The sequence below is a fragment of the Falco biarmicus genome, chromosome W, assembly GCF_023638135.1.
Source record: "Falco biarmicus isolate bFalBia1 chromosome W, bFalBia1.pri, whole genome shotgun sequence".
Taxonomy (NCBI): Eukaryota; Metazoa; Chordata; class Aves; order Falconiformes; family Falconidae; genus Falco; species Falco biarmicus.
In genome coordinates, this window is record NC_079310.1 from 17,832,606 (window position 1) to 17,849,247 (window position 16,642).

Sequence of the window (16,642 nt, forward strand, 5' to 3'; positions counted from 1 at the left end):
ATGCAATGAGCCAGCTCTCTTTTTGGAAGCAGGGGAAGGGTAAAGGAGGATGCGATCAAGGAAAAGGGAATTAAACTCTAAGGAAAAAAAAAACACCCCAACCTCTCAAGTTGTAAACCAGAATTATAACATATGACTTTCAATTTCTTCTATACTTGTAGAAGATTCTTATACAGAAGAATTAAAACTTTGAAGGATCACCTCCAAAATTAACATTAGAACACAGTAACAAGTAGTAACATGGTCAATTCCAGTGATGTGAACAGATTTGTGCTTTCTTTCCATCATTTTCATTCTCAAATTTATTTGTATATCTCTAACTTCCTAAAACTCCAAAATTATGTACAACATTTAATGGCTAGAAGACAGTCAAGACAGATACCATAAACTTCATGCAGAAACTGGTCAACTGCAAATAAGGAATTTTGAAAAGTTCAACAAAAACCTGTAGGAATGCCTGCCAACTTTATGGTAGACATGTAAAGCAAAATACATTTGCTGAATCAAAGGTGCAGCTTTTTAGCATAGTGATATTTGCTTTTTCTGTACAACTACTATTGTTGGATTCATATGAGAACTTATATAGATTAACTTCCCTACACTACTTATTAAAACAAATGTATTTTTTTTAAACCTTCATGCAGTGACAAAAAATCTTTTTCTCACTGTGACTTAGAGGGCTTTGACCTCACTGAGTTTCACGACAGGTCTTAGGAATGGCCATGAAGTAGAAGCTTCCAGACTGATAGATTTCAAATTTGATATTTTTTTTAAACATATACACTAATAAACATACATACACACACATATCACTACCTTATTGCTCAATTAAAACACTTTAAATTTTGAAACACAAATTGAGAAACTTGTGTTCTTAGGAAAAAGTCAGTCAGCTTTTTAATTTTAACCTAGAAACATCAGTCACACTGGAAAAGTCCTGTAAAGTTCTGATGGTGGATCTAACAGTAGCCTTTAAGACATTACTGTTACCAGTTATCTACCCTATTCCTTTAACTGAGGTTATCTCCTCTAGCAGAAGGGAACACACATTCATATTTCCACAAGTGCATTTCAGTGTGCAGTGCATAAGCTTAAGGCACTAGTGAAGATGGTTTGCATTAACCTACCAGAATGAACAAGTCAGCTAAAGAGCCAAACAAATGTTTCCTTCTGCTACCCCTACTATAGGAGCAAGGCCAATGGCCAGGAGCTGTGATGCCTTAAACTGCTGTAGCTGGATCAACCAATACTCACCTTTCAGAGCCCTCGTGCTGAGGGCTCCAAGATTAAAAAACCAAAACAATTCAGGTAGGGTCAATTTTCTCTCTTGAACTTCCATAACTGACCAGGCTCAAAATTGCTGCTCTTCATCATCATCATCCAAAACGTCAAATTGTAAGTTGAGAACATATAAATAGATGATCACATCACAACTTGGGCATATTCCCTCTAAATACGGAGGTTTTGATGCATCTTCTTCATTTCTCTTGACAATCGAGTACTGATATTTTAAAGTAAATTATAGCCACAACCTGTTGACATCTTATCTGAGAAGAAAGGGATGCCTTCAAAGTTTAATTTTCCTAAATGGCAAGGTGATTCCAGATGGAGTTACAGATTACTCACAGATTTCTTCATATTTCCAGTGCCTCTTGATGGCAATCCACAGAACTAGACTTGATCTTTACTGGTTTACCTCTATGAGATTTCTGGATCTAGGACAAAAAAAGCTGGCCCAAGTATATGAAAATATCAGGTTGAACTAGGGCATTAAAGGTAGGATGAGTACACAGTACCACTATCTTCATCGAGTGTAATGGAAAAACTCCACTGAATAAGTACAAAAAATTTTTAGGTTGGCATCATAGCTGCAGAAATATGAAAGGTGAAAGACACCATTGGGCTTCAAGGGCTTTAACAAATCTTGAACTCACTTTGAACTAGATGAGAATAATCAATAGAGTATCAGACAAGTGAGGAAAGAGTAATTAACCTCTGATTACAGATGTCTTGGGTCTTCTCTTTTACAATCAAATATATGCAAGTTTGCATAAAACTGCCTTGTTAAGGCACGAGTCCCAAGACCCCTTAGAGTCTTAACGAACAGATGAACTTAGGAACTTTTACAATATCCATTCAAATCTTTCAAGGCACCAGTATCCAAGCTTCGTCCACTTCATTCCATAGATAGTAGAATTTCTTTTTATTATCAGGATATAGAACTTTGTCAAAATATCAGACTAATATTTTTCTTTCAAATCCTGCAGAATTAGGTTCAAAGCTTGCCACAGTTCTGAACAGGTAGGCTCACAAGCTCTTGAGACCAATAAAGCGTGATCAGGATCTTTTTGTTTCACTCTCTGTAACAGTTTTCGTAATAAAAAGGAATATTTAGTAAGCCACAGAAGAGCTTTCTGACTGTATTAGAGATCAGGTATCCAAGTTTGTTGTTTTCAGTTTCTTTTCTTTGTAGAAACATTATTCACTCCTCCTTCTCCCCCCCCCCCCCCCCCAAGAATGTAGATATATCCAAAACATATCTACATTTTGTTCAATTCCTTGAACAAATTTATGACAGTTCAGGGTACCATCTGATCCCAGTTATTCTCCTATGTATGCATTCTTTTGGCTTGGCAAATCTTCATGGATATTCTCTTTACATTGCAACATGCTCACCAAAAGGCAGTACCTTGGTACTCAAAGCAAGATCATAAGCTACCTTATTCTAAAAAATAGCAGAGATGTTCTGTCAAATTAAATGGGTCACTGTGGCACAAGAAAGAAAATATTACAGGAACCACAAGTTTGAAATGGAAATAAAGGTTAGCTGGATTTCCAAGCAGTTGTGTCTCACCTGTCCTGTTATGAACAGTATTCCTGGAGACAGGTTGTGGCCTTCATCTTTGGAAATATCTGTGTGTCAAAACAATGAGTACTTTCAGATTTAGAAATTAATTACCACAGAACCTTTGTGCAAAAACACATTGCACTGGAATAACCACAGATACCTTCAAAAACATTTCTGCTGAAACTGCAAGTCAATCGTGATTTGAAGAATATCCCTCCTGAAAACGGATATACTTGGAAGTTGAGTAAGTATTAGGGACAGCAGCTGGATGAGGGGAGCTGTATTAAAGAAGTATCTTCGTTCTTCCATTAAATCTGAAATCTTTCCAAAGCAGCAGCCAGAACACCACTAGTGCTGAAGTCTCCGATGTTACTGCTTTCTTGCAAACCCGATGATTGTCTCAAGTCCCAGATTAAACTCTTAAATTAAAACTCTTAAACTCTTAAAACCTATTAAATGAGTATAATAGGATGATAGCCTAAAACCTTCTAGAACTGCCTGTCCTAGCAAACTGAAACGGGCCTTTTGTAAATACCTGTGAAAAGGTAACAAGTCTAAGAACCACATGCATGGTTGCTGAGCTGTTTTAGCAAAATGGTAATACTCAACTCTATTAGCACTGTTTGACAGACTTTAAAATCCAGAGATTTCTGAATAATCTTGAATGATCTCGAAGACGCAACAGATAAATTACCATTTTCCCATTTTCACTTTGTAAGGGATTCAGTTGGAGACCTCATATCCAAGATGGCTAAATGTGAATGTACTGCTGTTCAGAACCACAAAAAAGATTGACCCCCTAATGCTTAATTCTGGATGAACCATTTTGATGACTCCAGTACAAACTTTCATTTTAAAGCACAACAATTAAGAGTTTAATATTTTAAAGCTCTAACACTCTTCAGAGATTATTGGGATATGCCTCTACACATTTGAAATATTGCTTGTTTGCATTATTTAAATCAGCAATGAATAAATCTATACCAAATATACCAGTCCTAAGCAGTTATTACTTATTGTCAAACCTTCCATTTTTGAACATCAAAGACAAGTCAGCCAGAGGCTAATTACAAGCTTATCTTATTTAAGCTATCAGTCAAGACTAGAAATTTTCAACAAATAACACTTAACCATACGCCTAAATAACAAATCTGTTTACTGACAACTGTTTTCTTTTCCTAGTTATTTTTCACAGATCTCTTCAAAGCTGTCCCAATCACCCTGCCCCCCCCCCCAACCGTGTTGTGTAGACCACAAGAATCTAACCCAATCAATATAAACTGGATACAAGGAAGATTTAAAATTACTTTAACGGTACTGATGGGTGACCTATCAATGAAATGAGGGCAAACATCCATTCTTATCTTTCTACTCTTTTGCGAACGTTCAGCATTACTGGCCATGGGAGTTTGCTCTCACCTGACCTCCCCCCAAAACCATATTTCAATAAGCAAAGAATTAAACAACCAAAGAGATCCCTTCCTATCAGTAGAAGAGATTCCCACAGCACTAGCTCCTCCCCTTGAAGGAGAGACTCAGGAAACAAAAGTAAAAATTTTAGTCTCACTGCATGCTCCCTTACAGAAGAAACTAAGTACAGTCAAGATCCTGATATAAGAAGCTTTATAGAACAGAAAATAATTCCAAAGGCTCCAAAGTAGAGACCAGAGGGTTTCCAGCTGCTGCAGTTCAGAGGAAGGCATTGCTGCGAATCTGAACAGTAACAGCTGCTGATTTTTAGCAATCTGTCAAGAGACTTTATCAAACTTCTGGTCACTATGCAAAAAAGAAAGCTCATCAGGAGGGATGTCCAAACTCATTCAGGAAAAATAAAACAACCAACAAAACCAAAAAGACTACAGGAGTCTCTGACATGCCTTAGGGTGTAGCAGAACTCAGAATCTTCATTTTGGTAAAGTTCTGCTTGCTTTCTTAAACAACGTAATCAGCATAACTGGAGAATGAAATATGATCTTACAAATTTTTCTATTTAAGGACGTTTGATAACTCATTATTCCCTGTCAACTACAGTAATACAAAAGAAATATTACACTAGAAAATAACAAGAATTTAACTACAGCAAATTATAATCAAGCATCTCTACTTGTTTAGATACTGGAAGCTGTAATTTAACCTCCATGATTTTAATATTGCTTTTACAAACAATATGATTTCAATTTATTTACAAGATAGATTCTTCTGACACAAATTCTGGGTTTTAACCACGATTGCTTTGTGAAGAATTATAGTTTTGTAAACTCAATTGTTAAAAATCTGAGCAAAACCTGAAATGCAATTACTTTTGAAATACACAGTGCAGCACTTAATTTCACAAGAAAAATGCAACACTAACAGTAGACAATGAAAATTATTTTATGTATCACAGATGAACGTATCAGATTAGTTTCAAAGTCATTTGTAGGAAAAACAAACTTTAGAAATAAGCAAATGACTTAGAAATTTATTGGTGAACACTTTTAACCTCCCTTCCAGGCATTGATTTCATTCTGACATCATATCTTGCATTCAAAAAATATCTTCAATTAACTAGATCCAGTAATGTTTATACGGGATGATAATAAAAAATCTGTGCCATCTTAGGTTGATGTTGGAGTGAACTTATGACTGTGAGCTATAGAAATGTCAGGCTTAAACTGTTAATAAGCTTTATTATACATGCTGTCTCTTTATCAAGTTTTAAATTCATTATAGAGAAGTGGCTTTCCCAGAGCAAAATAAAGTCATTACTGGTTAAGTAATGTAAATCCTCCCATCCATTTAACAGGCACAATCAACGGTATACGCTACATGCAAATTATATTTAATTTTCTAATCTTAGTTTACACAACAGCTAAAACCAAAATACACTTCTTCCCAGACTTCTGGATTTCAGTTTTCTACACCTGCTTACACGAGCAGGTTTCTGCACTACTCTATGTAAAGCACAAGCTGGGATAAATGTGGGAATTTGCCTTCATGTTACACAAGAGCACCAAAAGAAAGTAAACACCATTAAAAATACGTCTACTTTTTTTAAAAAAAATTTCACTCAATCGGTATTTTATTCTTTAAAAAAATATAAAAGAAACTATTTTTTCCTAGATAGATGGAAACATTGCAACACTATTGCAATTTCTCTAGGTAGAAGAATTTCTTCCCCTTTTCTTATAACACATCTGAACACATAAAAAAAAAAAAATCTATAGGAACTAGACCTTGCAAATCTGCTTTTTCTTGGGAAAGCTATGTAAGGTGCCAGTTTCATCCATTACATAACACTAAAACATGCAGACCTAATGAAATTTTGTACACACAAAATACACCATACCTGAATTTACACACTGTCCTACTACATAGATACACAATAATTTATATTTTACAGTGTCTCATTTTGTCTTCTGGTATTAGTGACTGCAATCTCTTGCAAGATTACTATACAAATGACTACACTCATATTTCCATTTTTAAATAAATAAAACCCCTATAACATATTTGGAAATGAATGGTAATATACTGGTCATAATTACACATTCTCTCATTTAATTCATTGGCTACATAAAATTAGATGTAAGCAAACTATTAATTCTTAATAGTGTTGTTCTGTTAGTCTCCTCTCTGGGAGACGGGTAATGGGGAGAAAGGGAGAGGAGCTGGATAAGAACATAAAAGGTAAGATAAAAAGTTTACTTACCTATAACTGTAGTTTTGACTTTTGCTCCAGCAGATTCACACTCGGGATGTGTGTGTCTGCTGCTATGGGCTTGGAATGAACTAAAAAAGGAAGCCCACAACAGGCATCCAAATGCCCCCTAACTAATCCAATTATTGGAAATAAAGTTATTACAGCTTCACTTCTTCCCAATTCAAAGAATCTACAGTAAGATTCCAAAGTGGGTAAAAATGGATCCTCAAAGGTAAAATATATAGGGTAAAAAAACCACAGAAATGAGTAGGTTTTTTCTCATTTAAAAAATGCTTCTAATGCTTTTAAGTTTGAAAAAAAATATTATCTTTCCAATTAAATGGTCAGCGATTAATGATTTCATGACTCTTCTCTCAAACTCCAGAGAACAGTGCCTTTTACAAGTAAAAGCAGAACTCCTTAATCTGTTAAGACAGCTTCATTACATAAAAGTGTCTTTGAAGTATCCTAAAATCTAACAGTGAACACACAATACTATGTATGGAAAAGCTCAAATTAAAGTTTAGCAAATCTGAATAACATAAATAACTAAAGCAATTTGAAAAAGAGTCTCTGAAAAAAGATGGGTTGCTTTCTGTTTTTTCAAGTAGTTTTCAAGGTTATCTTCCCTTTTCCCCTTTCTAGAAGACTTGGAGCTCCTTTTTACATTAATACCTTAAATATTTTTGATTCACAGTATTTGGGGTTTTTAGAAAAGCGTGAAAGATCTTGAGGTAGAAACCTTGAACCTGAAAATTAATTCAGTAGCACGTCTAAATCTTGATGAACAAGAAGAACTTAATGTAATTTCTGGGAAAGGTTTAGACTGAAAGTGACTGACTAGCTTTGAACTACTTGACTATAAACAAAAATAACTCACTTGTATCTGAACAGTGGCAAAGCATGAGTTAATACAAAGAACTGAGGTTAGCAAAATGAACTTTCTCCCTCAACACCTCCCCCCTGCAAGGAAAAAAAGATTCCCGAGAACAACAGAAATTCCTGGGACATAATTTTCTAAAACTCCACAGGATTTCCTGTACTTTCTTGGAGTAGTCAACTTCAGAATGTGAACTAAGCACAGCTCCAGTTAAGTGAACAAAATAGGTTCAGAATATGGGCCTCTGCTTGTTTTGAAAGCATTCAAGAGCACCAAGTAGTACAGAAAATGAGACTACTGACAGTGATTAGAGGAAAGTGTGCGTGAAGCTTCATTATTTCTAATTTCTTTAGAAAGGTATTCTGATGTACCTAAGCAGAGGATGGTTCACTTGTTGACTGTTGTGAAAAAAGATAATCCCTTTCTGTATTAACCCTTCCAAATCACTTTTTTTCAACTCAATCTGAGTACTGATAAACAATAGCTTGATCTGTGATATTACACATCCTTTCAAAAGAGAAGATATGATCTAGTATTGATTGACAACTTGTATCTGATGAGGGTATAGAGGCCATTATGAGGGAGGTTATGGGAACTGAAAACTTGAGGCTTGTCATGTTCCATGGACTTATTTGTTTGTTCTAAAGCTATTAAACATTAACAGATGTATTAGAATGTAACTTTTGGTGCAGAGTGCCTAGATCTCCAAAATCTCCAATTATTCCTTTCACTAACAGATACAGACAAATTACTTGCAAAATTAATCAATACAGAGAGACTTCCGTGATGGAAAAAGTAGAAGAGGAAACGGACTCTTGCCCTTCCACACAGAGGACAAGGACAAAACCAAGTTTTACAAATTTTACATATCTCTATCATGATGAAAAGACCATATAATCCACTTAATCAAAGATCCAAATAGACCAAAAAGAATTATAAAAACAGAGCTCTGAAAAGCACTTAGATATCAAGGTAAAAGGTCTGTATTATAACATTTCTCCTTATGCATATCTGATATATATTAGGTCAATTCTACCAGATTTGCATTAATGACTTTTGCACTAAGAATTCCTTTTTCAGAAAGCTAAAGCATGACAATCAGGTTTCAGAAAGATACACTGCTTTTCAAAGGCAGTGGCACTTCTGCAAAACCCTGTGTTAGTTCCACCTGTGGAATGAAGACTGCCTCCTACTGTGAGAGACTTTGTTTGGTGGAAGCTAAATATTTTAAGAGTTTTGTTAGAATTCGGAATTTATTACAGAAAGTACTATAATTTCCAAAGGACTCTAATCTTCATTTCCACCTGTACCAAACATTATAAAAGGACCTCAGCATTAAAAAAAAAAAAAAAAAAAAAAAGACCTTAGCATTGCCTTAGGCAAGTGTAGTAGTTGGGTAATTTTTAGCAAGAATCTCCCAAAAAACATTGCCTCTCCTCTGTAATAAACATTTCCACCACATTACTGGTTCCGATCCTCAGAAAGAACAAGTCATATCTATTCAAAGCCTTACTGTTAAAAAAGAAGCATCTGAAAACCTCTGATGAAGCATAGTACTGTAGATATTTCATGTCTAAAAAAAAGACAAAATGGACCACTAATCTTCTAGCAAAACCTGAGAACACAATTCTACTCAAAGTAATTTATGGAATACAACAATGCATGCCTATGCAGAAAGTGTAGTGTGACTGTAATATTTATTCCCATGCCTCAATTACAAAAGCAGCAAAGATGCTTTCATGCAGATTTTAGCATGTGCTAGCATCTAGAGCAGGGGTCCTCAAACTTTTTAACCAGGGGGCCGGCGCGGATGAAGGGGCAGACAGTCATCTACGGCTGCTTGGTTTCCCCCCCAACCCCTGGCGGGGGGGTTCTGTAAATACCGGGGGCTGGACTGAGGACCCTGGGGGGCTGTATCCAGCCCACGGGCCGTAGTTTGAGGACCCCTGGTCTAGTGTAAGATCTCTAGAGGGACACACGCTATGCACAGCATCAGCTAGCACTATAGGTCCTGTTCTAATTAGACCAAGTACATGCTACAATCACACTATTTTCTTGACATAATGTGATCTGAAGTTACAGTATATGTACTAAAATGCACAAATGCCAGGCTTTTGCATAAATACAGTAAGCAACTTCACAAAAATGAATTACATATTTAGGAGTTACTGAATATATTTCTAACAGACATATTGCCATAGGAACAATAAAGGAAGTTTCCCCCCCGCAGTCACACCAAACCAAACAGCTATAACTAGAACAATCCCAGATTTTATCAACTTGTAGACACAGTACAAACTTACAAGCAATGGCAAAAACATTACCAAAAAATAAGAACCATATTTCTCCAAGGTAATAGCTTTTCAGGAAATCTGTCCCAAGACTACTAAAAAGCCTTCTTACTCAATACTATTAATTCATGGGTGAAACCTCAGCAGCTAAAGTGAAAAGAGCTGCCACCTAGCACAGGGGCAACTTACCACCAGTGAATAAATGTTGATCATTTGCCCCAACAGAAGGCAGTAACTCTTGTACCTGATCCATAGCAACTGCAGAAACTCAGGAAGAACCGAGACATGGCAGAGGATGCAGGTAGAAGGGAAGCATAATGTTGGAAACCTTATTTGGCAAGATGGTTATTCAGCAGTAGTGAAAGGGAGAAATCACATTCTATAAAAATCACTCCTTTCCCCAAAAGAAACAAATCAGAGTGTGCCTATGGCTATATAATTATGGTAAATAAACTTCAAAACTAATGTTCAACATATCCTGAAAGCCAAAACAAAAGAGAAAATGTTTTAGTCTTGCTCCAAGTGTTTGAAGGGTGCTGTGTACCATCAAAAATACACTGCATTTTTTGAGATGCTTCTCAGCTAAATTGTGCTGGAGAATCTACTCAAAGTATGGGGATACAAGAGTAGCTTTTTAAGTAGTAGGAGACAAACCACAAGCTCTCCATAAATAAATTTAAAATTAGTGGAAGAGATGTAAACAAAGTAACAAATTCCACCATTTCATTATATTAAAATAAAAGGCAGTAGAGATCTCTTTTGAGGTGAGTACCCATTTTCTCTGTATATTCACAATGTTTTCTAACAAGACTTTAGTTAGTTACCAAATAAGAAATACCTAAAAAGTTAATCCTTTTAGTAATCGTAACAAGAATATTTACACACACAAACACAACAATCTTTCTTGCCATCTTTAAAACAGAAAAGAAATAATCTTTGAATAGGGAGAAAACCTGTACTCTCTCTGCTGGTTAAAGATCCAAGCCATATGTAAATTCAGTTGCCTCTACGCAAGTATGTCCAAAATTGACCATTTTTGCTTATGAACTTCCAAAATCAGAATCTGTGCCATTTTCCACTCTGCAAGATTTTTCTTGGGGGTATCTAATTAATTAGCATTATACTATAAAAGACTTTTTTTCCTCAGAAGTTAAAAACCGCAGAGGAAGCTTCTGAGAAACACTTACACATATCACTATCTACTTTATAAACCACATCTTATCTTCAAGATTTACATGTGGGTTTTGCATCCACTTTTGATATTTCTGAAGCCTAAGACCTTCAAACTAGTTAAAAGGACAAGAAAAAAAAAAAAAAAGAAAAACCAAAAAGAGGACAGATTCAATGAAAACAGTTAAGATAACCAGTACAGCTACTGAAGAGCAAACATTTCAGAGTCTCATCTGGTTCTGTGCTAGAGACCATATAGATATATGGCAGTTCTCTAAAACCTTGTAATGACTACATAATAATGAATATCCAGTTGAACAAACATTGGAGAGAACATAGTAGTATATATTACTCAATCATTACAGAGCCTTTAAAAGAATAGATGTGATTTTAGCCTAACACCACCTTCACATTAGTTTCAAATTGGGATATGAATAGAAATGGCATAAAAGAGTTTTCCTGTACATTTTTAAAATTAGGCAACATAGATAATTAATTAATAATTCAACTATCAAAACTTAGTACAAATTTTTACTTATGGCACTGCTACTACTCAAAATAAGAGTAGTTTAAAAAGAATTTTGAAACATAAGAACTTCAGTTTCTATCCATTAAGATCTCAAATAAAGAATATCAAATATTAAAAATAGGCATATATGAGACATTGCAATTCATTGTTGGAGAGAAATGGAGATGAATGTCATCAAATCACCTACACTGAGTAAACAGAATTGAACTATGTGATAACGACAGAAAGGTTTTTATATATATATATGGTTTATATGCATAAATATATTTATATAATATACATAGTGTATACACACACACAATTCTTTTACCTTTGTCTTGCACTTCTTTTGAAAATCGCTCCCTTTCAATAGCTGATTCACGCTCTATCCGCTCAATTTCAGCCAATGCATCCAATTCTACTTCATCATATGATGTTATAGTTCCTTGTTGCGAAACCTGTTGCTGTGTCTGTACCACAGGAGTTTGATGTTGTTTTGCAGCAACTGAAGTGTTCTGTTGTAAAACAGGCACTTGTTGTGCCTGAAGGAAAGCTGTCTGTTCGTGCTGCGGCAAACACTGAGCAGCGTTTAGTGGGTGGTTAACATCCTGTGGAGTAACGGGTGTTTTAGAAGACTGTCCTGGGTACTGCACATTAAAAGGAATATCACCCTCTGACACACTGCTGTTTTCCAAACCAGAAAGCATATCATCCTGCTGGTCCATATCCGAAGATCTTACACGAGAGAGTCTTAATGTAAGCTTAGTGGAGTCCTTGGAAGGAGAACTAATGATATCATACATTGCAGCTTTTTCAGTCTGGTCTTTTTCATCCTTGCCTAACTTCATTTTCTTTTGTTTCTTTTGCTTTCTTTCTGGAGAATCTAACAATATGTCTGGGGGAACATCTCTAGGTGATGAATAAGGTGGAGGCTGAGATTGTTGGATTAAAGGTTGTCTTGATCCTAGAATAATAATTCAGAAAAACTGAACAGTTATGTTGTTCCATGTTTATATAAAAATACACTAAATATAACCTACGTAATTTTAATATGTATTTGTATATTTATCTGAGTTCACAGAAGGTCTAAGTGAGATCGGTAGGAAGCACATCATTCCTAGATCAAGCTGTAATCCAGACAGTTGCAGAGTACTAGGAATTTTAGCTGTCCACTGCAGGTAAAGAAGGGATCATTTTAGAGAAAACAAAACCCCCACAACTAACAAAATAAAAAAATAAAAATAGTACCTGCAGGTTCAGAATATCAACTATTAGAAAATAGTCAATGAAAGCAAGTTGACTACAGAAAAAGGAAATATAAAAAAGATTCTTAATAAGGTCATGATGAAGACTTAATCATCAGTGTATAGGCATTAGCCATTTTAGCCACATATTTTTAAGTAATTAAAAATACATATATATTAAAAAAATCAAAACATACACAACCTCCTCAACTTTGATTCTGACAGTTCATTTTCAACTTTTTTTTATTTATAAACTCATTCCAACCTCCCCCACTCATTGCTATCTAAAAACCACCAATTGTCCTAGAGCATTTTTCTATCACTCTGTCTTATCTCCCCTCTTTTTTTTTTTCTTTTTTTAAACATATTAATTTTTACTTCTACATGCACCCATTTCAGGCTCTGAGTATATCTAGAGAAATTTTTAAAAGAGAACATTTTTTATTTAAAACATTCTCCAATTAATCACATGAATGTTTTTGTTCCTCAAATTAAACCAGCTCCCCATAACTGTTAGCCCAGAAAAGCTTTGAAAAACAGAGCTTTTCAACCGGTCCCAATTATAATTTTGAGCTATAATTTTTGGCTTAAAAAGACATACTGGTGTGTGGAAAAAAATAATAATAATAAAAAAAGCCTACTGGCTGGACCAATAGTGCCAACCTCCTCTTGTTCAAAGCAAACATTTATCTGATCCCATTCATCCACTGGGGAATACTGATCTTCAGAAAGCAGTGACTGAGATTATTATTAGTCATTCTGTTTTAGGTCATCATAGGTCAATACTTCTAACAACACTCAAAACCTAACTGGAATACAAGTCCCCATGTGCTTCATTCAAGATACACCACTAAACAAGAAAGCAGCTTTATTCTGAAGCTTAAATTTCTATCAGATATTTTAAGAAATATTAAGAATCATTAAGCAATATACTGACCTGTAGATGAAACAAAGAATGGATACTTCTAGTAAAACTTCAACTCAAATGAAATGTGTGCCTTTACTGATGACTACTTTGCACAGACTACTTATTTTCTTTCCCTAGTTCATTCTGTGAGAAATCCTATAATCCCTGTATGTAGAGCAGGGTATAAAATGGGTTTATCTTACCCTTTCTTGACCATCAGCAACAACTCCATCCATATTCTGCCAATAAAATCCACAAGGTTGGGAAGCCCTGTTTTGACTCATCCTGATTCTCAAGATCTTTTCACTATTCCATTTCCTCCCCTCAAATTAGATACCACGCTCAATCACTAGTACTGAAGACCCGGCCATACCCTATAAAGATTTCTCACATGCCTTCTACCAGAGGTTCCTATAACTGCGATATCCCCTCTACACACGCTAATTTCTCCTAATAACTATCTTTAGACAATAATTTATAAGACTGTCTCAGTGTAATGCATAGCAAAAACTGTTAGCTACTAATTTATTTTAAGGAAATGACTACCACTCACTGGAAATACAGTCTGCATTTTTATTTCTACAAATATTAGAGGCAGCTCAAAACTTTTCAAAGAGATCTTACTGACATTTTCGTCTTGAATTATCTCTTAACTGCATACTTCTTAAGTTGCAACAATAGAATATTTAATGTTTTTCACAGTTGCGCTTCAAATAGAGGGAAGAGATTTGATTCTCCCTTGTCCTAAACTTTTAAGTAAATTTGACAAAATTGTTCTGATTTGTATTCATTCGGTATTTCTCATGCTGAAAAATAACACTGCAGCAACAGATAAGGTGGGTTTTTTTTATCTTTGGGTAAACTGGAGGAAGTCAGAAGGATTTCAGCTCATTCCATTGAACGTACTTAGAGCCCAGTAAAAGAAAAAACAAAAGTTAAGATTTCCTCCTCAGCAGCAGCACCACAAATAGCTATTTGAAAGTATGTTCCTCCTGAAAGGAGTTGATAATAAGGCCTATAAGTTGCATTTTAAGAGTACATGTTCTGGCAATAACTTCACATATTTTCAAGATGTCTAATGATGGCTAAGCCTCTGGCAACAAAGGGGCTTAGAAGCTACAATACCTATACACTGAGGTGAAAAGAAATTGAAAAAGATGAAGCATCCTGTAACAGTTTAATTCTACCACAGACATTAACAGTTTTGAACAGGTATCCCACACTGAACATGTACCATGTTCTGCTGGATGCTTAGACTTCAGACATAACATCACCCATTATACAGAGAGAGTTGTGCCTATTACTGTTGAAGTCAGTCTGGAATATTTCCTATGGGAAAAGGCTTGAGCCTTGAGAACAAAGCTCTTACAAGACTTGCTGATAACAGAAAAAATGTTTTTTATGGAAAGAATACACAGACAGACAAAACATGATCTGTTTGCTTAACTAGTCAAGATTCCAAGGTTGAAAAGTTTTGTTCTACAAAATGCTGTCAATATAGTAAATCATACAGTGATCTTCAGAAATTATCTTTGGGAATGAACTGAATTTCAGAATACTCTTTTAGAACAGAGAAATATGTAGACAGATTTTGAGTCTAAATCTAGAACTGTGCGGTAATTCAGGAAAAAATAACTGACTTTCTGTAGTTGATCTTCCACAGTATCAGTAAAATAACTGTCCAAACTCTTTGTATGGCAGGGATATGTAAAACTTGTGAGATAAAAAGTGATTCTCTACTGATTTGAGAAGGTCATTGTATCATTACTGAACAGGAAACACTGATGATCATCCAGATAATGCCAAATGTAGTCACGATGCAGGTAACATCATAGGAAATAAGGCCTCTACAGAGAACAAACACACCCATTAACAAGACCTCCACAATCTTTCATTAACAGTCATCCTGACCACCTATGATAATCCTGGAACTAGTTCTCTATACCAATTAGTTTTCCTACTGATTCCTAATAGTAGATGGCACTGAGTACAGAAGTTTTATCAACTGCTGTAGCAATTCTTAAACATTATTTTTTCTGTAACTCTTGACTGATTTCTTATCGTATCCTTTATAATGCAAACTATAACATGCATTGCATTGACAGTAAGTTAGCCTTCTTAAAAACATATAGTTTCAAAAAAACTTCCTGTTTACAATGGAATAGCTTCGCTTGCTCATTGTACATCAGTAACTCAGGTAGCAAACAAATAAGCTTCTGTCCAGGAGATTGCACATATCAACAACATCTAAATCTTACAGCTTCTGTCTGCACACTTTATAACTTTGCCACAATACTCTGCGCAGAGCTGTAAGAGAAACCCCTCCTTACCCTCTCAGATACCTTTACAGAATAGCTATGAGGCCCTGGGTATGGTAGACAAAACATATAATGAGATAGAAGGAACCTATGCAAATACTCTCACCAAGATCAGATCAACCAACCCCTTGCAACAAGACCTGCATAAAGACTAGTGCTGAAAAGAAACAACAGCAAGTTATGGTCATTAGTGACTCCCTCCTATGCAGAACAAAAGCACCCATTGCAGACTGGACCCTTTTTTCAGGGAAGTTTTCTGCCTCCCTGGGGCCTGAATTAGGGATGTCACAAGATGACTGAAGAGATTAGTACAGCCTTCGAACTATTACCTACTCCTGCTCTTTCATGTGTGTACTGATGATGTCACAACAAAAAGTCTAAAGTCAATCAAAAGAGATTACAGGGCCCTGAGAAAAATGCTAAAAAAATCAGGAGCACAAGTAGTGTTTTCCTTGATCCTCCCAATACTGGGGAAAGACCATGACTGCAGGAACAGTGACTTTTCATTTGCAGATACTGAAAGTGTAGGGGACCAGCTGTATCAGTTGAATTTTCACAAGTCCATGGGGCCTGATGGGATTCATCCCAGAGTACTGAAGAAGCTAGCAGAAGTTATGACAGGACCCCTCTCAATCATCTGCCAAAGGTCTTGGTAGTCTGGGGAGGTCCCCGCTGACTGGAAGCTAGCCAACGTTATTCCAATTTACAAGAAGGCTACATCTGGCTGGCGACCAGTCATGAGCAGTGTTCCTCAGGGCTCAATTCTAGGGCCAGCTCTGTTCAATATATTTATC

General features: G+C 35.7%; 1 protein-coding gene across 9 annotated transcripts in view; it reads right to left on the reverse strand.

Annotated features, from left to right (window-relative positions):
- LOC130141959 (nipped-B-like protein) overlaps positions 1-16,642 on the reverse strand; it is a 167,648-nt gene that overhangs the window by 65,143 nt on the left and 85,863 nt on the right. For 7 of the 9 annotated variants that reach the window (XM_056323293.1, XM_056323289.1, XM_056323284.1 and 4 more), the window contains one exon: positions 11,711-12,343. The exons of 1 other annotated variant lie outside the window; for it this stretch is intronic. In XM_056323293.1, coding sequence (XP_056179268.1) covers positions 11,711-12,343 — 633 coding nt within the window. Of the gene's footprint in view, positions 1-1,254; positions 1,548-1,626; positions 2,274-11,710; positions 12,344-16,642 lie in introns of those variants that run through there. One more of the 9 variants, XM_056323292.1, reaches the window with a different exon arrangement.